General features: G+C 58.1%; 2 protein-coding genes across 4 annotated transcripts; one reads left to right on the forward strand and one right to left on the reverse strand.

The window, feature by feature from the left end:
• Positions 1-32: 32 nt before the first annotated feature.
• Positions 33-16571, forward strand: CA9 (carbonic anhydrase 9). 3 transcript variants are annotated; one of them, XM_055791578.1, is made up of 12 exons: positions 33-255; positions 7759-7788; positions 9037-9207; positions 11413-11555; positions 12323-12415; positions 12698-12764; positions 13104-13261; positions 13404-13545; positions 15710-15733; positions 15885-15914; positions 16056-16149; positions 16275-16571. In XM_055791578.1, the coding sequence occupies exons 1-12, from the start codon at positions 135-137 to the stop codon at positions 16336-16338; spliced, it is 1137 nt and encodes a 378-aa protein (XP_055647553.1). In that variant the 5' UTR covers positions 33-134; the 3' UTR covers positions 16339-16571. The 3 variants fall into 3 exon arrangements, with proteins under 3 accessions (XP_055647553.1, XP_055647551.1, XP_055647552.1); XM_055791576.1 differs by lacking the exon at positions 33-255 and adding an exon at positions 4664-4827; XM_055791577.1 differs by lacking the exons at positions 33-255; positions 15710-15733 and adding an exon at positions 4664-4827.
• A 700-nt stretch (positions 16572-17271) lies between these two features.
• LOC101913130 (gamma-secretase subunit Aph-1b-like) lies at positions 17272-24423 on the reverse strand. The gene is made up of 7 exons (XM_005231508.4): positions 24206-24423; positions 21080-21250; positions 19647-19720; positions 19349-19471; positions 18866-18993; positions 18490-18613; positions 17272-18248 (listed from the first exon to the last, which is right to left on the reverse strand). The coding sequence occupies exons 1-7, from the start codon at positions 24316-24318 to the stop codon at positions 18211-18213; spliced, it is 771 nt and encodes a 256-aa protein (XP_005231565.1). The 5' UTR covers positions 24319-24423; the 3' UTR covers positions 17272-18210.
• Between the last annotated feature and the right edge of the window lie 392 nt (positions 24424-24815).

Below are 24815 nucleotides of genomic sequence, written 5' to 3' on the forward strand. Positions count from 1 at the left end.
CCTCTATAAAAGGTAACGGCGGCGTGCGTGAGTCAGAGCCGCCGCCTCCTCCCCGCCCGCTCTCACGTACGCGGGGCCGGGCGGGCAGGCACGGAGCCGCCGCCGGCCGTCCCGCACCCGCGCACTTGCTGGAGATGAGCCGCACCGCGCTGCGGGTCTGCCTCCTGCTCCTGGCCGCCCTGGGCCGCGCCGGCAGCGAGCACGACCAGGACCAGGAGCACGGCGACGAGGACGTTCCGCACTCCTCGGAGAAAGGTGAGCAGGGGGTCCCCCCGTGCGCGCGGCGCCCCGATGCATGGGGCACTCCGCTGCTGGGTTTGGGGTCCCCTGAGCACGGAGCGCCCTGATGCACGGTGCACCCCGGTGCTGGGCTTGGGGTCCCTGGCGCCTGGGCACCCTGATGCATGGAGCACCCCAATACTGAGTTTGGGGTGCCTGATGCGTACGGTGCCCTGATGCGTGGGGTTCCCCCTCGCTGAGTTTGTGATCCTTGATGTGTAAGGCACCCCAGTGTATGGGGTGCTGGATTTGGGATGCCTAATGCTTTGGGGGGGTCCCAATGCTGGGGAACTCGCCCCTGCCTTGCTTTGGGGGGGCTGCTGTACCTCCTGCTGCGCCCCTGTTAGGGGCTCAGGTATACCTCAGCGTGGGGTACCCCTGTGGGGCTGTGCCCCGCCAGCATTGCCCAGCTGCAGGAGCTGCCCCCCCCTCCAACACGTCACTGCCTTTGTCCCTGCTCCCGCCAACTCTAGTGCAGCCCGACCCCTGCCCAGGGGCTGGGGGCTCCCACCTTGTGTGCAGTCTTTTCCTCCCACTAAGTCCTTTTTCCATCAGATTAGGGGGCTCACGGCAGCTAGTATGAAGGCAGCCGGGGCTGTGCAGCAATTAGTGCCTTGCTGGGACTGCACGGAGTGTCCAGTCCCAGACCCTGGCGTGGTGGGATGGTGGCCGGTCCCCTTTGTCCTGCAGCATGGCTTCTCCCCAGCAGGGCCCACTGTGCCTGGCCCTGCATCCACATTGACACCCCCCCCCCCCCCGCAGCCCAATGAGGATGGGGTCTGGTCCTGCTTCAGAGTTGGGGAGGGGTGGGGGTTGTCAGGCCCATGGCTGATGACGGGGAATGGGGGAAGTGCCTGAACTCAGGGCTGGGTGGTGGTGTGTGCCGCACCTCCCCCGCCCCCCCCCCCCCCCCCCCCCCCCCCCCAAGAGCTGTGGGGGCTTTGAGATTTCAGGGTCACTATTTTGGGGTAAAAGTTCTGGGTCTTTGGTGTTGGTCCGTTTTCTGACTGGAGGCTGTGGCACTGCCAGTGCCTAGCAGGGATGTTGGGGCAGTGCCATGCATTTGCTCGTGTGGGGCTGAGCACTGCGCTGGGTTGTCCCTGTCCCTGGCAATGCTGTTCATCCCAGCTTTGCCCACAGGTTTGTTTCTCGGGCTCCGCATCATAGCATGTCCTTGGTTTTGCGTCTGGTAGGATCTGCCCTGACCTGTGCTAGAACAGCTGCCCTGTGGTACAGACCAGCAATTGTTTGGTGCCAGGAGCCGCTTTTGTTATTGCAATGAATCACATTTCTTACCAGAGCTGCTCTTGCTGGGCTGAGCACTGGACAGAGATGGGGATGTAGATGGTCCTTGCCACAGAGATGAAGTAACCCAGGCCACACGGTGGGAGGGTGTCAGGCATACAGCATACCAGTGTGGTGTGCTGGCAGCAAGCATTTGGGCACTGCGAGGGGTTTGGTGTGAGTGGGTGAGGAGACTGGGATGAAGATGGGAAAAGGAGGTGAGGGGTGGGAGGTGGCAAGGAGGTAGGTAGGGAATGGGCAGTCTGGCCCATGCTGTACTGGTGTTAGAGGCTGAAGATCTGGCTGGAGTCCCATGAGGGAGCAGGTCTTGGCTGGCATGCACCAAGGCTTCTGCCAGGCACTTGAAGCTGCGTGTCTCAGCACCGCTGCCGGCTGATGTGCTGGTTACCTTTTCCTCGAGGCTTGTGCATGAGGTAGGGCTGGTGGCCCTCCAGCCCTGGGCACTCAGCACAAGCTGGGGCATTGTCACTGAGGCTTTGCATGGGGTTGCTCTCTGAGGACCCTCTGGCTTGCCCAGAGACCCAATTCCTGTGTTACTTTTTTCCAAGGACAGCCACAACGTTCCCACAACAGCTTGTTTCTTCTCTCCCTCCTATTCAAACCTGTCCTGCTCCCCATGTCCTCTTCTTGTTCATTTCCCAATGCCCTTTTCCTCCAGCTGAGCCCATTTCTCTTGCTTGATACCACCAGCTCCAAGCACTGATCTGTCCTCTGGGATTTCCCCATTTTTATCCCTTCTGCTGGGATGGCACTTTCTCTACAGCACTCTGCAACTGTTTCCTCTTTCCCTTAGCACTTGCTTTGGCAGTTCAGTTCACAGGGAGCAGGAATGTGCCCTCGATAAAGCCTGCCTTATGCCTTCCTCTACCCAAACCCTTGCCCCTCTTGGGGGAAGCTGGCCCAGTCTTGGGCCCCACAGCCAGAGCAGTCCTCACCCAGGAGCACAAAGAACAATTCCTGTGGCGACTTGTGTCACCAGTGGCAGATTAAAGGCTGATCCCAAAGGCTTGCAATGGGTCATAGTTTACAAACACAAAGGGGTTTTAATGCAGCTGGGCTTGGGAGGGATCAGTGCCCCTGTGAGCAAAGCATGAGGTGGTTGTCCTGGGCTGAAAGGACATGGGTGCTGCAGAAGGTGTCTGGATGGATCGAGAAACCAGGGCTATGCTGGAAGAGGTATGGCTGGGATGGCACAGTCTTCCCACAGAGAGGCTCGTCATGAGACTTGGTAGAAAGATGCTTGGGTTGTGCACCCTGCCGCCCAGACTCCACGCCTGTGCTGTGCTTGGCACAGACTGGCCTGGGGAGCAGGCTGTGGGCAGTGTGAGCACAGTGGCACAGCCTGGATACTGTGATGAAGTTATTGCTTTCAAGCAATGTGGTGCTTGGATGTGTTTTGTGGGCTGGGACGTGGCTGCTGTGCCTGGTCCCTGCTTTGGGACCTGTGCTCTGTGCATTTCTGCCTGTGCCAGTAACTCCTGGCTTACTGAGCATCCTGATTTCCCTCTCATCTGGGCTATGAGCTCCACTGGTCCCCACAGCCTGGGACTGGAGCAGACAGGGGCTTCTCCCTTAGGGGCACAGCAAGATGGTCTTGCCCTGGCTTCCCCTGTGAACTGGCCTCATCCCACAGAGCTCTGAGCTGGGTCTGGCCCAGGGCTAGGTCCCAGCAGAGACAGGAGGCTCTGGCAGGATCCCAGTGCTCCCTGTGGCTGAGCCCAGGGCATCGTGTGCCCAACCGATGAGTGACCAGGATGTCCAAGCCCACTGCCCTGCCCACCACATACTAGCCATCCAATTTCTGCTGGAGTTCACAGAATCACATTACTTCCTAGTAGATCAGCAATACATTGTATTCTGCTGTTTGGCCCTATTCTACCCTAAAATTCTCCAGTAAAATACCCATCATTTCAGTTAAATGCACTAAGTTTATATTCACCTGTACCTCCTGATTGCCCTTTGGAACCTACAATATATTGCAACAGTGCTAGATATTCTGAAACATTTTTTGTAAAGATTTCAAGGCAAGCAGGCAGCACCAATGGCCACATTGCTGCCAGGCAGCATCCACATCCACGCTGTAAACAGCACATGTGTTTCAGTGTTGTCAGGTGCCCTGCAGCAGCTTCAGGCTGTGTACTCCCTAAAATGTGAAAAGCTGAGGATGGAGGGGGCAGACACACAGGGCAGATGCTTTGGTGTCCCTCATTGCCTGGTTCTGCTGAGGGGTGCCTCTTGCTCTGTGCAAATGATCCTGAGTCCCTCAGATCCGTGGTCCATCCCTGTGTCCCTGTGGTGAGGTCTCCTGGGAGCAGCTTGCTGTATCGGTATCTTTCCTATGAGGGATTAGCAGCAGCCCACGGTTGTGCTGGCTCCTCACCCTGCCAAGAGCTGCCCCTACCCTTCCTCCCAGGCTGCAGGACATGCCGAGGAGCACGCTGGTAATGGCAGCATCTGCCTGAACTCGGCAGGAAAGTGTTGTTGGATGGTGTTGTATGTCAAGGAGGGAAGGGAGCTGGCGCTTGCGGCAGCGCCAGAATCCCAAAATGGGAGGGCCGAGGAGGGAGCAACAGGGGGAGAAGGCACGAAGGGGGGAGTGAGTCAAAGAGGGAAACTCGGCTGGATCGCAGGCTGCTGGGGGAAGGGGGGCGGCGGCCAGCGCTCGGCTGGACCCGGGGGGCTCTGGTGGCTTGAGCACAGAGACTTTCTTGCCTGCAAGGGCAGGCAGCTCCTGTTGGTTCCCTGCAACATTTTCCTGCTGGGACCCCTGAAACGAGTCCTCTTCTTGCACGTTTTCTCCCAGTGGGCTTATCGCAGCAGCAAGGCTGTTTTCTCCCCATTTTTGGAAGCGCTTTGCAGTCTTTGATGAGGCCGTGGGTGCTCAGAGGTATAGGTCAGGGCGTGCAAAGAGCTGTGGCACCCACTGCCGAGGTGCGGCCACCTCTGTTGTGGGGAGCGGCAGGAGTTCAGCAGAGGGGAGACCTGGCACCGCGCAGCTTTCCGAAGGAGAAGACGTGCTCCGGCGGGGAGTGTGGGTGGCAGCCTGAAATTATGCAAATCAACATTTGGGCAAGGCAGCGGGTTAATGGTCGTGGCAGAGGGCTGCGGGATTGCGAATGCCCCCCTGTGGAAGGGAGCGGAGTATCGCAGAGCTCCTGCGAGGCACGCCGAGACGGGGCCGGTGCCGGGAGCCAGACCCAGTGCCGGGGCTGGGCTCGCCGCGATGCTCCCTCACTGAGCCTGGTGCGTTGACAAGGGCGACCAACCCTGGACAGCTGGGCTCGTGAGGTGCCTTGCCCGAGTGGGTGGCCCGGCTGTGCCGTAGCTGCACCCAGATCCACGGGATGGGGAAACACACTCGGGTGGGTTCAGTGCTCGGGGGTCCTCATGGCTTTGCTGCCAAGAGACCCCGGGGAAGCCTGTTCTGTTGGGATGGATAGGACTGATTGCTGGGTGCAGCTGCAGCCCTCGGGGTGTTCAGAGGCGCTGAGCTGAGCTGTCCGGGAGGCTCTGAGGAGGGTCCGGAGCCCCCTTGGCTGTGGGAACGGATGGGCGTGGGGGGACGTGGGAGCCTGGAGTGGGTGGCACAGCGCTGACAAAGCAGGGCAGGTGCCAGCACAGTGCTGTTGCTCAATCTACAACATGATGTTTGAGTTGCTCTCTGTCGAGGCAGAGTCCCTGGAGGTGAGCAGAAAGCAGGGTGCTGGGGTGGGGTGGGGGCATGCCAGTTGAGGCATGCGCAGCAAGCCAAGGCACTGCCTGCCAACCCCGGGCTGCTGTGCTTTACCTGTGCCAGGACCGTCCCAGTGCAAGTGCCCCTTGGGGGATGCTCCCCATGTTGATAAGCTCCCCCCTGCTGCAGGAGGGGAATCCCACCCAGGAGGCAGCAAATGTGGCTTCTGTGTGCAAGCCTTGACTGCCTTATGCAGATAGTGCCAGGCGGGGCAGGAGAAGGGGGACAGGGTAGGGGGAAGATATGGGATATTTCCAGAAGAGGGTTAGTGTGCTCTGGATTTTGGTGCATAATCAGTGTCGGGAGAGCAGGTAACCTTTGTGTGGGCAGGATGAATCTCAGCTTTCTGCAGCACAGCTGGTTGCATCCCAGGGCAGTGCCATGCAAGCAGGCATGGAGAGGGCACTACAGCCTGTCTCAGGGCACATGTGTTTCTGCCTGATGCAGGCAGCCATAGCTTGCCCAGACCTCTGCTTGCTGCCCCTTCTTCATGTGCCTTTGGGAGTACCCCATGCCTGGGCAAGTAACTTCAGAGCATCGCTTCAGAGCATCAGCAGTGTTGCAGAGATGAATCACTGGCAATACTGAAGGGAGCCCCAAGGGTTGTCGCCATCTCTTCAGCTCCCAGAGCCCCTAAGCATATTCCAGCCCTTCCCAGCCCTGTTTTGCCATGGCAGTCTGCTCTCCAGGACAGCAGCTGCACCAAAGGCCCCCAGCAGCGCTCATGCCTGGATCCTCACTGAGTGGAGGGCAGGATCCCGCTGGGCTTGGGGCCTTGAACAGGACATCTGGGCCTGGGAAAGTGTGCCTTTTCCTTTCTCACCCCTGAGCTGGAATCTGCTCCTATTAATAGCAAATGGCTGTCAATAGCTGTTGTCAGCGGCAGGGATGGGGACTGGAGCAGCGCCTGCTGAGCCCCTCCTGCGTCCTGGGCAGGCTGGCTGGCAGTTGTTTGGCTCTGCCAAGGGACAGAGGTGGTATTGGGGTGGACTGCACATGCTAAATGCTATTCCATGTCCTTGCACCTTGGGGAGGTAATGGAAGCAGCTGTAGATGCTGCCCCTTGCTGGTGGGTGCATGCGCCCCATCACCCCACACCTGTTCCAAGTTGGCATCCTCTGCTCTGTGGGGTTAGATGTGCCAACAGCTTGTCTGTAATGACGAGCATGTGGGTAAGGGCAAGCTAGAGGAAGAGTCCATGAATTGCCGTTGTGCCAGTCCTGGCAAGGTCATATCCTTATGGGCCATGTCCCTCTGCTTGGGGCAAATCCAAGCCCCACATCCCTTTGCCTGGAGCTGGTTGCATGCAGAAGGGCTGGTGGCAGCCAAGGTGTTTGGTTGGAGGCATCTGAAGAGAGGCTCTGGGACACCTCTAAGGCCAGCTCCAGTGACATGCCAGGAGCCCAGGCTTTGCTGGCAGCTCTAGAGGACAGTGATGGTGCAAGGGCCAGTATGCAGGATGCTCATACCTTCAGGACCTGCCCCAGGAGGGCTTTGCTCCTTCTGCCTCTGCACACTGGGGATACCCCTAGCTGTGAGAGGCTCAGGACACACCAGGGCACATCCTACCCTGCCATGGCCACTGTGTGCCCCATGGGTGACACAGGACGTGCAGGGGTCCTGGCACAGGCTTCTCCATTCTCCCTCCTGCTTTTCCTAAGGAAAGGCTTTGCACAGGGCAGCACCCTTACACAGCCCTGCATGGGTGGTCGGGTGAGCTGGGGCAGGGGTCTGCCAGGACGGGAGCTGGGTGTTTGGGCTGTCATACTTTCCTGTGGCAGTCTGCCACCATGGTAGCGGCACTTGCTAATGGGGAAGACAAGATTTTTGGTGCTCGTTTGCCTCCTCTGCTGTGAGTCCCAGGACTGCTTTCCCCAATGGGAGGAGGGTGCATGCACAGTGCAATGCAGCTTGCTGCCCAAACTGCTCCTGGTGTGGGAGCTGCTCTTCCCCATATCCCCTCCAGCACTTCAGGATGGTAGGAGGGCCACCAGGACAGGTGCTTCTCTGGCTGCTCTTGCTTACAGAGCCTGAACAGGTAAGCTGCAGGCCTTCCTCGTTATGTGGTTTGTCTTGGGACAGTGGGAAGTCTTGGAGGCTCCAGAGTAGCTGCAAGACCACTGGTACACTGCTCAGTGACAGAAGCCAGTATCTCCGATTTTTCCATTATAAGGATGATAAAGTGTCAAGCCCTGGGGTTTTTGCTTTGGCTAGCAACTGCAGGAGACCTGGTTTTGCTCAGAGGAGGCGGTGCCCTCTGGGAGCATCCCCCTCACTTTGTGGAAGCACAAAGGCAGGGAGGAGGATTGAAGGCAGTGGGAGCCCAGAGACCTGCTGCCAAGGCTGGGAGCGCTGCCTTGCAGAGGTGTGTTTGCTGCCAACCTTTCCCTTCCATTCATGTGTTTTTTTCTCTCTCTCTCTTCCCCCTGCTCCTTCTCAAGGTCCTGGCCACAGTCACTGGAGCTATGAAGGTAAATACCCTGCAGTTACTCCTGCTTTTTTCCTACCACCCAGCAGAGCCTGGGCCTGAGCCAGCTGCGGTTAATGATTACAGGGCTCCTGTGCGCACTCCACAGCTCACACTTCCCTCCTGCCTGACCCTAATGCTTCAGCAGTGCCCAAACCTGGGCACGGATGGCCTGAAGAGCCAGGGGTTGCTCTGATTTGAGTAGAAAGCAGTGCCCTGCTGAGGGTGTCCCCAGCCCCCTGGGTGTGGGGGATTGCCCCCTGGGGCAGGGCTCCTCCCTGAGCAGGAGTCCCCTGAACCTGTGCCAAGCAGAGAAGCAGGCTGGGCTTTCCAGGCTGGACTTGCAGCCCGTGCTGGGACTTCGACCTGCCCAGGGATTACCTTATGTCCTCACCTCTGTCCTCTGTCACCCTCCCTCCCCATCCTGCCTGGCCCTGCCCTCCCATCATGGTTTGGGGGGCTTCTCCACAGCACCTGTGATAGGCATCACTGCAGTGCTAGCACAAATGCAGCCCTTCCTGCTGTGGTGCTGGGCCTGGCCCCAGCACCATCACTGCTCAGGACCAGGGGCTGCCTTGGACCTGCTAATTCCCAGTTCCATCTTTATGGGGGTCCTGCAAGGGGCTGGGCTGGGGATGAGCGTGGGTTTGCACTGACCCAAGATGTACTAGAAGCAGCCCACAGCAGTAGAAGGGGAGGTTTCTAGGGTGTTATCTCAGCTATGGATCTGGGGAAAGGTGGCGGTTTAAGCAGCCACCCCAGCCATGTGAGCTGTCCCTTTGCAGGGCTGTACTGATGCAATTGGCAGCCAGGAACCCTCCAGACCTGTGGCTGTGGGCTCATGATCCCAGCAGCACCGTGGTCCCTCACCCAAGTACCAAGGCAGGCAGAGTGGTAGGTCAATACCTGCCAGAGGCCAGGCTGTGCAAGTTTATGAAGAGCTGCAGAGCAGCAGCTCCTCAGCTTGCCAACTCCACTTGTAAATGATCTTCTTGCACTCTTCCCAAACACCCCAAAAATAGACCTCCCTGGCAGCTCACCACACTCTAAGACCTTTCCTGATACAGCTGCATGCAGTCACATGGTGACACAGAGCTGCTCCCAAGCTAACTTGATGGAAACTAAACTTACATGTGTGGCTTATTGCCTGTCCAGTGCATGTCCCTTTCCCTACCACCTACCAGACTCCCTTCTGGTGGGCTACTTACCCAGGAGGCCTCACTGGCACTCCCTCCCTTCCTCCTCATACCAGACCCGGAGCACTGGGGTGTGGGCTACCCAGACTGTGCAGGCACCATGCAGTCACCCATCAACATTGACACGGCCAAGACCATCTTCAGCCCTCAGCTGCGGCCAATCCAGCTCTCTGGCTACAGCCTGCCCGCCAGCGAGAAGCTCAAGCTGAGGAACAACGGGCACACAGGTGAGTGCAAAGGCAGAGGTGGTGGCTGGAGCACAAGCAGAGCCTGCCCAGCTTCTCCTGGCAGGACCAAGCTTCTCTGACAGCTTTTCCCTGGGCTCTGGGAAGGGGATTCTCTTGCAGGCTGCCACCACGTTGCCTTCAATGCCAAAATGGAAGCATCAGGCTGCTGAGTCTTTACAGGTCCATGCACTTTCCTGGCTGGAGGGCAGAAACAAGGAGATGGAGAATTCGCCACTCACTGCCTTTGGGGCTGGCTCCAGTAATTTGTTAAAACCCATGTTTCCTTTGAAAATGTGTCTCTGATATTTCTGATGTGGGTTTGCAGCCACTGGTTCCTCCTCTGCATTTCACTTTCAAAGGACTAGTCAGTCTCTGGTGTGACTTAACCTTTAAGGTACCTACCTCTCAGTCTTTTAGGACACAATTTTGGCCAGCTTCTTTAAGTCTGTGCTTTAGGATGCTATCTCAAGATCTTAAGAAATTTTTAGAGGTCTTTTGTTTCTCTTCTCCAATTTTAGAATGTATTTTGGAAAGTCTGGACGCAACATATTCATGTTATTTTAGTTTCGGTCTCACCATGCCAGCTATGGAGGAAAAACACAACTCCTTCCTGCTCACCACCCCACAGCTGGGGATGGTGGGTCCTGGCTGCTACCAGCTTTTTCTGGCAGCAGGCTGAGTTTTTAGTGCATGCTGGTGTCTGCCAGTCCCCAACCTAAGAAAAAGAGGCAGAGAAAGGGACTTAAAAACCCACTGATGGTGTGATAAGGCACCTCCTTGCCCTGGTAGCTAGCAAGATGGAGCTGACCTGTGTATACAGCAAACTCAACAGGTCAGACTCGCTGTGCATGGTCAGATCAGCCGCACAGTGCATGCACAGAGCTTTATATTATGGCCTCTTGCCCTAGCATGCCTGCAGAGTTAAACTAGTTGAGCTCAGTAGCTGCTATTTTAGACACCCTGGCATCTGGTGTTGCTTGGTGTTTAGAAAAGCAGTCAGTGCTTTTTCATTTGGGTAGGAGGGGGGAAGCAGTTTCTCACATGCTTGTTAGATGCCTTTTTTTTATTCTGCCAACTACTGGTCTGCTTGATGAAAAGCCATAAATAAATAAAAAGTTGCAAGTCCAGTAAGATATTTGTACAGGTACTCCTTTTTGTAATATGAAGTGTATGCTGTGTAAGCTTTTTCAGGAGCCTGAAAGTGACTCAGGTAGCTGACAGAAGGAATGCAGTGATTTAGATATACAAAAGAAGTGTAAAAGCAGATAAATTCCCAGGGAGCAGTCTCCCACTTCCCTTGTTTGAGTTTTGTATCTCTGAACCCAGTGGCAGGGAACACAGGAGAGGACAAATGACTCATCACAGCCCTGTTATGTGGTTAATCCTGAGTCTGTGCCCTAGCTTGGTGATGTGACTATGGGACACTTCACCTATAAAGAAGGAGGAAGAAAAAGAGTCAATATGAAAAATGAGGAAAAGGTGCTCAGAAAGATAGGACAACCTTTCTCAGGGTCCAGGGATGCTCATGATATTTTTGCCACATGTCCAGGTAACTCAGCTTTTAGATTTGTCATACTGCTGCATGAGTCCAAGCTAGCTGGCTAAACCATGTTAAACAAGTACGTATTCACCATACCCAAAGAGGCAAAATTTTAGCTGTAAATGCTATCAAAAGATTTAACGCTTCTGTGCCACCAGCTCCAGTGCTGTCAGACACTCACAGGCTGCTTTATTTGAAGGGTCCCAGCTCACCAAGCGCTGTAGCTCTCTCTGTCCAACTGCCTGGCTCTTGTAGGTGTCCTCCACTCTGCCAGTATCTTTCTCCATGAATTTTATCTATGATCACTTTATATTATTGTCACTGAATAAATTGTTGGATAACATTTGGCTTGGAGCTGGCCCCCAGAAGTCTCTGCAGAGGAGCTCTTCACCTTCCGGCATTTTCTTAGTAGCTATTTCTGAAGTTGATGTAGTTACTGGAGTGTCCTACAACCTGAAGTCGAAAGTTGTACCATGCTGCATTGGCACAGCTCTGAGTATTGACTTGTCCCTAGCCTCTTGAAAGACGGAAAGCAAGTTTGTTCATTTTGACCAATGTCCAGAAGCCCAGGGTGACTCTTTCCCTTGAGATGTCTCCTCTGCATACCTGTGGGATGGACTGAGCTTTATGTTTTACCGGGTCACCTTTTCCTTCTGCCACTGCAGTTCTCCTTGAGCTGCCTGAGACACTGGCCATCACTGGTGGCTATGCCCAGCAGTACCGAGCTGTGCAACTGCACCTGCACTGGGGCTCCCCATCAGGACCTGGCTCAGAGCACACCGTCAACGGGCACCGCTTTGCTGCGGAGGTAAGGAGTCCTCATGGCAGTGGATGCATCTTCTCCTGGTACTGTGCAGGGAAGGTGTTGGAGTGCTGTCTTGCTCATAGCCCATGGCCCTGTTGCCACTGGATGAATGCTGTAACCCCTGGCCCAGCTCCCTGCTCTCCGGGCAGCTTTGCAGCTTTGGTGCTGAGGCAGACACACTGCAGCCTGTGGTGCAGAGGCAAGGGGGACGACAACCCCCCATGACACTGTGCCTGCAGGTGGGCTCAGGCTGGCTGCGTGGGGCTTGGGCTGGCTGCGTGCAGGTGGCGCAACCTGTGCCCGTGCTGCAGCCTGATCCTGGGCTGATGGAGCAGGAGCTGTGGCAGACCCTGGGCTGGGGCAGCCAGCTCCCCAGGAGGCAGTGAGCAGCCTGCTTCAGGAGCTGCAGGGACTGTTTACCCTGTACACACTGTCCTCTTGCTCTGCCAGCTCCCATCTGGTTTTACCCCTCCTTCTCTAGCTGCAGTCCTCCAGCTGAGCCTGGCTCTGCAGTATGACCCCCTGGTATCTGGGGCAGGGTGCTGGTTTGCTGTCCCTGACCAGGGAAGTTGCTGTGGGCAGACCTTCACACTTGCTGCTTAGCAGCAGCACATTTTCTCAGTCCCACCAGCACATTCCCCTCCTCAGAGGGGTGGTCATTATGGGTGCGCGTCTCTCCTGGCCCTTGCTCTGGCAGGCTGGAGCCCTGTGGGGGTGAGCACCTCTCGGTGGTGCCCATCCTGCATCAAGATTGCATGTTTCCCTTCCAGATCCATGTGGTCCACTACAACACCAAGTATGACAGCGTTACAGAGGCAATGGTCTACCCAGATGGCCTGGCCGTACTGGGAGCCTTCCTGGAGGCGAGTCACATAGATGAGGCCTGGGCAAGAAGGGGTGGGAGCAGGGGGAGAGTGGGACTGGTGTGGGCAGTCAGGCACAGCTGTGGGGACTAGCAAAGGTGCAAATGCTCCTGGGGAGGGAGAGGGCAGTCCAGGGGGCAGAGCAGCTCTGATGGGAGGAAGGGGTCACCTGGATACGGTGCTTGTCGCAGGGAGCAATACCTCCTTGCTGGCACTGCCATCACTGGCTGGTCTCCGTTCGGCCCCTGCCCTTGTCATTACTCTGGTGTCTCTGTGTTGCAGGTTGGGCCAAGGGAGAACCCATACTATCAGGAAATACTTCAGCATCTGCACAAAATCCAAACAGAAGGTAAGGCCCTGTCCCACCTAGTACTTGTCTTGGGGGCTGCAGCCCAGCAGAGAAACCCGCCGCGCAGCAGAGAGAGGCTGCAGCAGGCGTTTGCTGTACGTCTGTGAGAAGGGGAGCACTGCGCAGCTTGTACAGAAGCACCTCTCCAAGGTGTCGTCTGCTTGCATGTGCTTTCCCCTGCCTCCAGGGCAAACCCACCACTCTTTCTCCAGTGGCCTGGTGGCAACAGTGTGGACCCTGGCACATGTAGTCCTAGGTTGGCCATGATTTCTATGTTGGTCCTGCCTGTTGTTCTCCAAGGGGTTGCCCTGGTCTCGCTCCAATGGTTTCTTCTCCCAGGCAAGGAAGTCTTGGTGCCCGGATTCAATATTGCAGGTCTGCTGCCTGCCAACATGAAATTCTACTTCCACTACAATGGCTCCCTGACCACCCCTCCCTGCTACCAGACAGTGAAGTGGACAGTCTTCAACCAGACCATGCAGCTCTCTCATAGCCAGGTCTGTCAGTGCGATGAGCTCCATGCTGGGTCTTGCCCAGCCTCTCCCTGCAAACACGCACTGTCCATGCCAGTCCCCTGGGGCTTGCCTGCCTCCTGAAGGTGGGATGCACCCTGCTCCGCTTACACTGTTCTCCTTCCAGATGTCAACGCTGGTGATGAACCTGAGAAATGATGATGGCAAACCTCTGCAGAACAATTACCGGCTGGTGCAGGACCTGCACAGGCGACAGGTGCTGGCGAGTTTCCAGACCACCCTCCTTTCACCAAAGCAGACGCCTTCTGGTAAGGAGCCATGTGAGCATGCTCAGGCTGCACCCAGCCACAGGGATGCAGAGACGGGATGAGGGGCAGGAGTCAGGGCTTTGTGTCTCTTACAAAAATGCAGCATTTGCATGGGTTAGCCTGACCTGGCAGGGGACTTACGCCAGCACTGGTCTTGGGGCCCTGCTGTCCCCCATTTTTGTGCTTGTCACCCTGCCTGGGGAAGACTTTTTAGGAACTATTTTATCCTTGGTCTTGTGGAAATAACAGTAGTGGGACGAGGGGATGCATGGTCAAGGGCAAACAGCCAGGTCCTAACATCCTAGCTAGCCTCTTCATCCCCAAACGTAATAGCTGAATTCAGTAGGAGGTGCAGAGATACGGGCTTGCAGCAAGCACCCCACCACCAAACCCCACCTACGGGCAGGGCAGGAGACCCCTCCTGACTGCTGTGTGCCAGCAGGGCCAGGCAGCCATCCTGGCTGGGCACATGGACCCCTGCCTGCCTGAGGCACTGCTGTCTGCCCATCCTCAACACATCCTTGAGGACCTTTCTTGGATTGGTGGTTTCCAGCTATAAGTAGAAATTCCTGTCAATCCTCCGGTGTGACTATCGCTCTGCATCACTGAATTCTTGCCCATTGCTGCTCTCAGAGGTCACTGGGGGTTTTCTGTCCAACATCCTGTTCCTCTTCTGTTTTGATGGCATTTCCTACACCTTGTGTCAAGGTGACTAATAGAAACAGCACACAGGCTTGGTCCCAAGCCTTTGGGCAATGCCTCGCCTCAGTAACCACACACCGTGGTGCAAGGCACTTCCCTTCACCATCCCACCTTCAGCCAGCTTGCTAACGGCTGCAGGATTTTAATCACTGTGGTCTTCAGCCTGGCTAGCTGTTTCCCATGTGGCACCGCATCAAATGCTTCACTGAAGTCGGCAGAGATAAAATCTACCGCATTTTCTTTGTCTAGAATATCACTTATCAAAGAAGGATATCGGGTTAGGCTGGCATGCTCTATCTTTGGTAAACCTGTTAGGTACTTTATCATATTTTCCATTTACCTCCAAGCCTTTCTTTTACTACTTTCATGCAGAAGCTGTTCCAAAGCCTCCAGCCACCAATGCGGGGGTGAGGGGGGGAGTTGCCCAGCTCACCTTGGGTTTTTTTCCTTTCCTTATTCGCTGTTTCTATCCAACAACCCCCACTTTCACAAAGCCACAAAGCCCTTGTTCCTGGAGTGCCAGGACACTGTTCCAGTACTCCCGGATGAGGTTACTGGTCCCCCGCCTTACGTGCACAGGGTTGTCAGGCTTTTCTCCCCACCTCAGTGCTGATAACTGCCTGCTTTAGCCCTGCGGCCACTGAGCACCAAGATGGAGTGCCATGGGGTCATGCCTCGCTTTGCTTGCAGCCGCACCTCCTGCGCCCACACTTGTTGATCTTTCCCCAGTCACCCCTAGTTCAGGAGAACCGCTCCTGCCCCTGGCTGCTGGGTGAAGATGGGAGCAGCCTCCCTGCAGCAGTCGCGCAGCTGGATATGGCCCGCGATAGTGCCACCCTGCACGCGATACCTGAGCTGTGTACAGACGATAATGCAACTCTTTAAAAGCCATGCTGTCATGCTAAGCAAATATTTGCCTGGCACCGCTCCCACCCAGCACGTAGGGCCACCAAGCCATCTCATGTGGGGTGCCCTGCCAGCAGCAGCCAGCTGCCTCGCCGCAGGGAGCTAGCTGCTCACCATCTTGCTGCAGGCAACTGTCCCCACGGTCACTGCCCACTGGGCTCACCCCATGCCCCTCTCTGGGGTCTCCTGCGGGGTTTGGTGCAGTTGTGGCGTGCTGCAGTGCTCAGCACCCTGCCTGCCTGCTCCTCAGGGGGTGGCAGGAGCCATGGAGTTTCTGGCTGGGCTCAGCAAGGTTTGTGCATGGGCTGTGGTTCAGGGATCCTTCTGTTTTCCCACTTCCATCAATGATTCTGGTGGGGTGTCAGGGCTAGGCTTCCTGCAGCACGATGCTGTGAGCTGCTGGAGATCCAGCAGACAGCTCTCCCTTGCCTGATCATGGGTGATGGGGAGTCTTGCAAGCAGCCCTGCTTTGGCAGTGCAGCTTGAAGCCCCGCAGCCTTGACACTTGCCTCCCCAAACACCTCGGGCAGCCTCTTGACTGAACTGTCTCTTCCAGGTAGCGACGCCTCAGAAGCAGCAGGTAGGTGAAGGGCTGGTCTGAAGGAGGGGAAGGTGTCTGGGAGGTGTACCTACCTGGGAAAGGGGGGTCCCGGCAGCCATGGTGGGTTTGCAGGGCTGCCCTAGCATCTGTGCAGCCAGCTCTCATCCTCTTGTCTTTGTCGCCTTTGCAGAAGGACACTCTGGCTCTTCATTTCATGCAGGTAAGTGTGTTCAGCTGAGGCTGCTGCCTTTGTGCCCCTTCTGCTTTTGGGCTACCAGCCTTTTCCAGTTTTGCCCCAACTCCCTTGGCCACTAGCTGCAGGGACCATCCCCAGTGTAATGTGCCTGTGCTCGGATTACAGGGGATGTGCTGGCTGTGCTCTTTGGGGTGCTCTTTGCTGTCACGGCACTGGCATTCCTGCTGTACATCTACAAGCACCGCAGCCAGAACACACGGTGAGTGACAGGGAGCTGCAGGAGGTGGGAGCCCGGGGGTAGCATGGGTCTGGGGCATGAGAAGGAGGGGTTAAGGGTGGTCTCCCGTGCCTGCTCTAACACTCCCCACCTTGCTCCCCCACCAGGCTGGATTCGCCCACCAAATCCAAGGTCATCTACACAGCAGCCTCCACTGAGAACACCGCGTGAGCCTCGCACACCTGTGGTGGTCCCAACCCCACCAGTTCAGCCTGCCACCCCACATCCCCTCACTCTTGCCTGGGTCGAGGGAGGGCCAGCACTCCAGCATCACCTCAGCTGCATCGGCTGCCCACAAGGACTGTCTGGCTGGGGCAGCACCTTGCCCCAGCAGATATTTTTGTTATAAAAAAAGGTAAAAAACATACCCAAAAAAAAAAAAGTAAAAGCCTCCCATGATCCTAGCCCTGTCCACTGTCCTTGTGCGCAGCTGTGGGGCAGAAAAGGACACCAGTGGAGCTGGACCCACAGCAGAGAGGGGTGTGCAGGGACCCCTTCCTGAGCAGCAGAGACAGCATCAGCCTCAGTGCCCCGGGCAGAGCTCCAGAGAAAGCAACACAGGGCTCCTTGCACAGCCTGGCCCTGCCCTCCATCGCTCTGGGACTTCTTCCTCCTCTTATTTGTGCAAAGTATTGGAAAAACATAGCCATGGCTTGGTAGGGCTGGAGAAAGGCAGAGCTGAAGGTGACAGAACCACCACTTCCTCACTGGACAACCCCCACCCAGCACAGCTCCAGCTCTACCACAGCTGGAGTGATCCCAGACCCATGGCTGTCTCCCACCTTTCCTGGTGGCTCCAGTGCAGCTGGAGCCAAGCCTCAAGGGAGCTCTACAGCCATGCCAAAATCAAGAGAAACAGGCCAGGTCCAGGGGAGGGGAGGAACCTGCAGGTACCCAGCGCTTAGCAGCCTCTGTCCCAAAGCAGTAAAACTAAAACCCACCCCTGCTAAGATGGACAGAGCAGGAGCAAGACCTCCAGGCAACTGGGGTCTGCAACTGCCAGACTTCCCCCACCCAGTCACACCAGCAGAAGCCACTGCCACCACTGCTGCAGGGTGCTTGCACCCTGCCCACAACGGCAGCACTGCTAGCCACACACAACCCTTGTCTGTGGTATCTTTTTATTGGTATAAAAGCCCACTGTGGACAGAACTGCCTTCTCAGCCCTGAGCCTGATGGCAGTTTCTCCTTCCCAGCCCTGTAGCACAGCATCAGGGCTTATGCTTGCCTGAAAATGCCTCCCCAGGAGCAGGAGAGGGCACTGACCCACTGGAATGGCCCCTTGAACCCCCTCCCCAAGCTGCATGGGCAGCAGCTGCAGGGTTGCATCTCCTCCTCAGCCCTCCACCACCCTCCACAACCACTGGGCTCTTATGGTACTGGCTTTTCCCCATCCTCCTCCCACCCTGGGTGTTGTCTATCCCCTTTCACCCAGCAACATCCTCCCTGCACCAGGATGCTGGCTTACTGCTGCTACTGCAGTCCAGTGCCAGGACCATGACTCCCAGGGCAGTGAGGCTGGGCAGAGGTGGAGAAAGTAGCACCACAGCAATTATCCCCAGCCCAGAGCATAGCAGCACTTTACAAAGCTGTTTCCTCCATCCTGCAGTGAGGAGGTGATGTGGGGCAGCACCCCTTCCTGCCTCGCATCCCCCCTCCCCGCCTCCCCCCAGCACAGGGGATGGCACATCTGCAGAGGGGGGAGAAGCAATGGGTTTCTTTGGGCTCAGGCCTCTCCAGCAGTCCAAGGTAGCATCCCTCCCAGGCAGGCTAACCGGGGCTCTGCTTGTGGCGGGCCAGCAAAGCTGGGTCCCCCAAAACAGCTGTTCTCTGGGGGCTCCCTAAGGTGCATCAGAGCAAGCCAGCCCCAGCCACACCGGTCAGCTGGCTGCCACAGCCAGACCCCAGCACCTGCCTCGCTGGGACTGGCCAGGGTCCCTCAGTCCAGGAGAAAAGATATTGCAGAGAAGGTGACGGCTGCTATTGCTGCCAGAATGGAGGGGAGGGCAGGGGTGGCTGGGGACAGGAATGTCCTGTGGGGCCTCAGGATCCTGGCTGGGGACTGGCTCCACTCTGTAGACCTGCAGGAACCAAGAGGAGAAGGGGTCAGTGTTCAACAGACTCTTTACCCCATCTGCTTCCCCAAGGAGAGGCAACAACACGACCATGGCCCCGAGCCCCAGCTTCTCCTTCAGTCTGCCAGCCAAAGGGACAACACCCTTGTTCCTGCCCCAGGGGACACCCTCTCCCCATCCCAGCACTGGTCCTGGTACCCAGAGGGGCCAATAGCATCCCCCATCCACTTTATGCAGCTGGACTTACAAAGCAGGAAGCGCTGCAGGTTCTGGGCAGATCCCCCCGAAAGTAGGTAAGCCCAGGCAGCAGCAGTGGCCATCAGCAGGTAGGAGGGCACCAGGCTTCCCACGTACAGGGGGTTGCAAAATGTCTGCGGAGAGAGGTAGGAGAGGGGTGAACAGGGACAGGATGGGTGGCAGCATCACTGCCTCAGCAAGTGAAGTGGGACAGCAGACACCAGCTCCAGAATTTGGTTTGTGAAGGGCCAGATGCAAGTCCCCCAAACCCAACTGCTTCACTAGTGTGACAGGCTGTTGCCCCTGCCCTGGCACAGCGACCAGCACATACCGCAGCCACCCCTGAAAACCGGTCTTGGCACAGAGCTCTGCTCCCAGCTACTCACCGACCCCGAAACAGCAAGGTGCATGGCAATGACCGCTGTGATCTCCCACCAGCGCTGATGCTCACAGCCGTGGAAGAAGAGGATCCCCCAGAAGGTGTGAAGGAAAATCAGCACCATGGTCATAAAAGCTGCAAGGAGTGGCAGAGAGGTGTCACCAGGGAACCACCCGCCCTGACACAGCCTGCAGGCTTGGGGAGGGATGGAGAGGAGCCAGGAAAGGGGAGTAGGGGCACTTCCGGGATGGACTGGGAGGTGCTGTGGCAGATACCAAGTGTGAGAGGGATGGGGGAGAGGAGGAAGGAGGGCCACAGGTGACAGAAAGAAGGGTTTGGCAAGCAGAGATGTAAGAGGGGACAGTAAGGGGTTCAGATGGGTAGAGGATGCAGCGTGGAGGGGACAGGATGGAAGGGAGAATCCAGACCCCCCCATGTTGCTGCCTCTGCGGCGAGGCAGAGACATGAGCGAAGGGTGCTGGTCACTCACCTGAGGTCAGGAAGTAAAGCTGTGAATCCCCATGGATGCCCACTGTGCCGGGCCCTAACGCGTCTGCCAGCAGATTGATCATGGAGAAGGCGCCACTCATGAGCCCGAAGCCCACGCCAGCCACTGCCAGGACAGGACAGGGACACCATCAGGCCTTGAGCCTCCCAGGGCCACCCCAGGCACCTCCCAGACAGTTTCAGTGTGAGAAACCTCCTGTTCCCCCCAGCACCATGTGCAGCCATGCCAGGGCTCACCCCTGGCTCTGTGGTCTGGGTGCCCCGCTCTGTGCAGCACTCACCATATGCCATTTGCTGGATGGAAATGGGGGAGCAGCCGTCCTCACTGAGGGCCATCAATCCCTCGATGGCCTTCCTGTGGGGTGAGAGCATGCTGGAGCCCGGTACAGCCACCAGGATGGAGCAGATGGGACTGGGGTCTCAATCTGCACTATCCCACGCTCCTGGTAACCTCCCCACCCCCAAACTGCAACACCTACCACGGAAAGCACTCACATGATCACTTTAAACCACCAGACAAATGACGCATGTGAAATCCATGTGAAGCCACATAGAAAGATTTTCCAGAGAGGAATGTGAGTTCCAGCCTGCAGGGCTGGGGCGAGCGGGCACTGGGTGCAAAGCAAGCAGCGTCCCCACATGGGAAGCAGCACCAGTGCAGGCGTGGGAGGCACATACCAGGAAGGTGCACCTGATCTCCACATTTATACCCTTAGAAGGCGTGGGGAAAAAATGGAGAGGGTGCAGGGCTCAAAGAGCTAGAAACATTCTTTGGGGAGAGAAACTGGGAGAGTGGGCTTCATAATTTTTATCAGGTAGAGGTGCAGTGGGTGAGGAGAACACCAGACAGCTTCTCAGCCCAGGGAGAACAGCAGTGCTTGCAACCAGAGATCCGCAGGGCAAAGGAAAGGCAGTGCTTGCGTTAGAGGCTGCTCCACTGAGCTCTGCTACCCTCTGCCTGCCCGGCTCCGGCAGCGCCCTGCCACAGGGAGCGGTACAAGCCCCTGTGTCCGGCCCCCTGGCCTTCCCCCAGTCCCTCACCAGTGTCCAGCCCGAAAGGCGGGGGACTATGAGGGCTGCTGACCCCGGCGTCACGTCCCCTTGTGCAGCCCCAAGCCCTGGGCCGGCAGCACGAGAGGGGCTGGGGGCTCCTGAGATCCTGCGAGACTTTGCCCCAGGCTGGCCAGGGCAGAGAGCACAGGGATGGGGGCAATGTGCTGCCCCACAGATCCCCAAAACCACCTTCAGGCTGTCCCTGCCACACAAAACCGTCCCTAAGAAAGGAACAAGAGTTGTCACGAGATGAGGGCAGATCCCTAACCCTTCTCTGTCTCCCACGCAGCAAAGTGGGCATTTCCCAGTGACTGGTGTCCCCCTAAGCCTCAGAAGCACTGCTGGTGCTAGCCACCATGTCCTGTGGCAGCCCAAACCCACAGCCTACCTGTCCCAAATTCAGGGAGACGTTACCAGCCACATCAGCCTAGGGTCCTCCAGGCCCTAGGGCTGCTCTGCTCCACCACCTGAAACCCACTCGAGGTCAACATACCGCCACTGGTGCCACCCATGTGCTGTCAGCGAGGGCTGAGGTGGCTTGGTGCCATGCTTGGCACCCCCCCAGCCCAGGAGCTCCCAGCTGAAACCTGGCACCTGCCAGTGGCTGGGAGGATGGGAGGACCACTGGGCAGCGCTGGAGCAGGGTGGGAGATGCTCTTACCTGAGAAGCTTGTAGTAGAGGAAGCGGAAGGCCTCCTGCAGCAGCACGGAGAACATCACCCCAAATATCAGAAGCCCCTTCTGCAACAGCTCATCCCGGGGGTCGCTGGCTTTAACTGCGATAAACCAGATGAGGGAGGACAGCAGCAGTGACACCAGCCAGAAGAAAGCCCTGCAAGAAAGCGAGCACACCTGCTGGCACCAGTGCTGTGTCAGGACAAGGGCCAGCACTGGTGCCACACCAGTGCCCACTGCCACTATGCCTGCACCCCTCTGTGGCGGTACCGGCACCATGACGGCAGCTGTGTTCCAGCCTCACTCACCCTTCTACCAGTGTCACTGCCATTCTGGTACCAGTGCAGTGCAGGTGGTGTCTGTACTGGTACTGCTGCTGTGCCTACTTTCCTTGTTTGCTGGTAACCAGAACTGGCACCAGCGCCCCCTTTGTGCTCACACCAGTATCAGCTCCAGGCTCACATCCAAGCCCATACCAGTTCCAGTACCAGATTCCACAGCAATACTGGTACAGTGCTCTGGCTGCACGCATGCACCAGCACCACAACCAAACCTGCACTGGTACTGGTACCACCGCTCCACCAATACCATGTCATTACTGATACCAGTGCCCTCCCCATTATGCCCACACCATGTGGTGACCACAATGGTACCAGTACAAGTACCAATAGTGGTGCCCCTGTCACGCCCACAACTGTACCAGCACAAGTACTGGTGCTCCTGCTGTGCCTGCAATGGTAGCAGCACAAGTACGGATACTGGTGCCCCATCACACTCACAAGGGTATGAGCACCAGTACTGGTGCTCCTCTCATGACCACAACCACCAGCATGAGGACTGGTGTCCCTAACATGTCCATGATACCAGTAAGAGAAACAATATTGGTGCCCCTGTCATGCAACCAACAGCACCAGCATGAGTACTGCTACTGGTGCCCTTGCTGTGCCCACAACAGCAGCGGTACTGGTCACCCTGTTGTGCCTCTGCCAGTACCAGTGACATCCCTGTCACACCTATATTGGTACCAGCGCCCCTGTGATGCCCATACTGGTTGGTACCAGCACCCCACCGCACCCATACTGGTACCAGAACAAGCACTGGTACCAGCACCCCAAAACACCCATACTGGAACCAGTACCAGCACTGGTAACAGCACCCCAAAATACTCATACTGGTACCGGTACCAGGACCAGCACTGGTAACAGCTCCCCCATGATGCCCATACTGGTACTAATGCCCCATCATACCCATACTAGTAACAGAACCAGCACTGGTAGCAGCACCCCAAAACACCCACACTGGAACCAGTGCCCCAAAACACCCATACTGGAACCAGTACCAGTACCCCAAAATACTCATACTGGTACCAGTACCAGCACTGGCACTGGTACCAGCAGACCAAAACACCCATACTGGAACCAGTACCAGCACTGGTAACAGCACCCCAAAAGACTCACACTGGTACCGGTACCAGGTCCAGCATTGGTACTAGCACCCCAAAACACCCATACTGGTACCAGCACCCCATTGCACCCATACTGGTACCAGCACCAGCACTGGTAGCAGTGCCCTATTGCACCCACACTGATACCAGCACTGGCACTGGTACCAGTGCCCCACAACCCGCATACTGATACCAGCACCCCAAAACATACACAATGGTACCAGCACTGGCTCTGGTACCAGCACCCCATCATACCCATACTGGTACCAGAACCAGCACTGGTGCTAGCGCCTCAAAACACCCACGCTGGTACTAGCACCCCAGAACACCCATACTGGAACCAGCCTCCATCGCACCCATACCGGTACCAGCGCCGGCGCTGGTACCAGCACCCCATCACACCCATACCGGTACCAGCGCCGGCGCTGGTACCAGCACCCCATCGCACCCATACCGGTACCAGCGCCGGCGCTGGTACCAGCACCCCATCGCACCCATACCGGTACCAGCGCCGGCGCTGGTACCAGCACCCCATCGCACCCATACCGGTACCAGCGCCGGCGCTGGTACCAGCACCCCATCGCACCCATACCGGTACCAGCGCCGGCGCTGGTACCAGCACCCCATCGCACCCATACCGGTACCAGCGCCGGCGCTGGTACCAGCACCCCATCGCACCCATACCGGTACCAGCGCCGGCGCTGGTACCAGCACCCCATCGCACCCATACCGGTACCAGCGCCGGCGCTGGTACCAGCACCCCATCGCACCCATACCGGTACCAGCGCCGGCGCTGGTACCAGCACCCCATCGCACCCATACCGGTACCAGCGCCGGCGCTGGTACCAGCACCCCATCGCACCCATACCGGTACCAGCGCCGGCGCTGGTACCAGCACCCCATCGCGCCCATACCGGTACCAGCGCCGGCGCTGGTACCAGCACCCCATCGCGCCCATACCGGTACCAGCGCCGGCGCTGGTACCAGCACCCCATCGCACCCATACCGGTACCAGCGCCGGCGCTGGTACCAGCACCCCATCGCACCCATACCGGTACCAGCGCCGGCGCTGGTACCAGCACCCCATCGCACCCATACCGGTACCAGCGCCGGCGCTGGTACCAGCACCCCATCGCACCCATACCGGTACCAGCGCCGGCGCTGGTACCAGCACCCCATCGCGCCCATACCGGTACCAGCGCCGGCGCTGGTACCAGCACCCCATCGCACCCATACCGGTACCAGCGCCGGCGCTGGTACCAGCACCCCATCGCACCCATACCGGTACCAGCGCCGGCGCTGGTACCAGCACCCCATCGCACCCATACCGGTACCAGCGCCGGCGCTGGTACCAGCACCCCATCGCACCCATACCGGTACCAGCGCCGGCGCTGGTACCAGCACCCCATCACACCCATACCGGTACCAGTACCGGCGCTGGTACCAGCACCCCATCACACCCATACCGGTACCAGCGCCGGCGCTGGTACCAGCACCCCATCACGCCCATACTGGTACCAGCACCAGCACTAGTACCAGCACCCCATCGCACCCACACTGGTACTAGCACCGGCACTGGTACCAGTGCCCCCATCACGCCCACACCGGTATGCACGGCGGCACCGGGTGCCCCTCCGGTGACGGTGACGGTGACGGTGCCGGACTGACCCGGCGATGAGGATGATGATGCGGAGCGGGTCGTGGGCGATGGTGAAGAGGAAGAGGCCGAGCGCCGGCCCGAAGGCGATGAAGGTGCACCCGAAGAACACGGCGAGCGTCATGGCGGCGGGACCCGGGACGCAGGACCGGGCTCAGACCCGAGGTCGGACCGGACCGGAACGGCCCCGCGGCCCCTTCCCCCTCCCCCGCCCTTCCGGGGCCACCTGATGTCACGCGCCGGCTGCGCGCGCCGCCTCCGCCGGAAGTGGCGCGCGGGGCTGGGGCGGGGCCGAGCGGGGGCGGGGCGGGGCCGCGGGCTATGATGGCGGGGCACGGCCGGCCGCGGGCCTGTCACGGGGTGGGCCTGGGCCTGCGGCGGGGGGCACAGGCGGGTGAGCGGGTACAGCCTGACACCAGCGCTCGGTCTTGCGGTGGGGGGGTACGGCCTGCCCCAGGGGAGCAGCCTGCAGGAGGGGGACACCGCCCGGTCGTGGAGTGACACGGCCTGTACCCAAGGGGCCTTGGCCTTGCCGCCAGTGCCTTGGCAGCGGGCCCCCAGTGAGGTGACCCCTATGCTGCCCCCCAGCACCTGGGCTGCCACGTGAGCTGCCTGTCCCCA

This window comes from Falco peregrinus, chromosome Z, assembly GCF_023634155.1.
Source record: "Falco peregrinus isolate bFalPer1 chromosome Z, bFalPer1.pri, whole genome shotgun sequence".
In the NCBI taxonomy this organism is placed as follows: Eukaryota; Metazoa; Chordata; class Aves; order Falconiformes; family Falconidae; genus Falco; species Falco peregrinus.

What these genes read in the sequence shown, in the direction of transcription:
- CA9 (XM_055791576.1), top strand. Translation starts at nt 4,701, where the DNA reads ATGCCCCCCTGTGGAAGGGAGCGGAGTATCGCAGAGCTCCTGCGAGGC. An exon ending in CAGTCACTGGAGCTATGAAG is followed by an intron (nt 7,789 to 9,036) that starts GTAAATACCCTG and finishes TCCTCATACCAG; the next exon opens with ACCCGGAGCACTGGGGTGTG. An exon ending in GAGGAACAACGGGCACACAG is followed by an intron (nt 9,208 to 11,412) that starts GTGAGTGCAAAG and finishes CTGCCACTGCAG; the next exon opens with TTCTCCTTGAGCTGCCTGAG.
- LOC101913130 (XM_005231508.4), bottom strand. Translation starts at nt 24,318, where the DNA reads ATGACGCTCGCCGTGTTCTTCGGGTGCACCTTCATCGCCTTCGGGCCG. An exon ending in ATCATCATCCTCATCGCCGG is followed by an intron (nt 21,251 to 24,205) that starts GTCAGTCCGGCA and finishes GCTTTCTTGCAG; the next exon opens with GGCTTTCTTCTGGCTGGTGT. An exon ending in CATCCAGCAAATGGCATATG is followed by an intron (nt 19,472 to 19,646) that starts GTGAGTGCTGCA and finishes CTGTCCTGGCAG; the next exon opens with TGGCTGGCGTGGGCTTCGGG.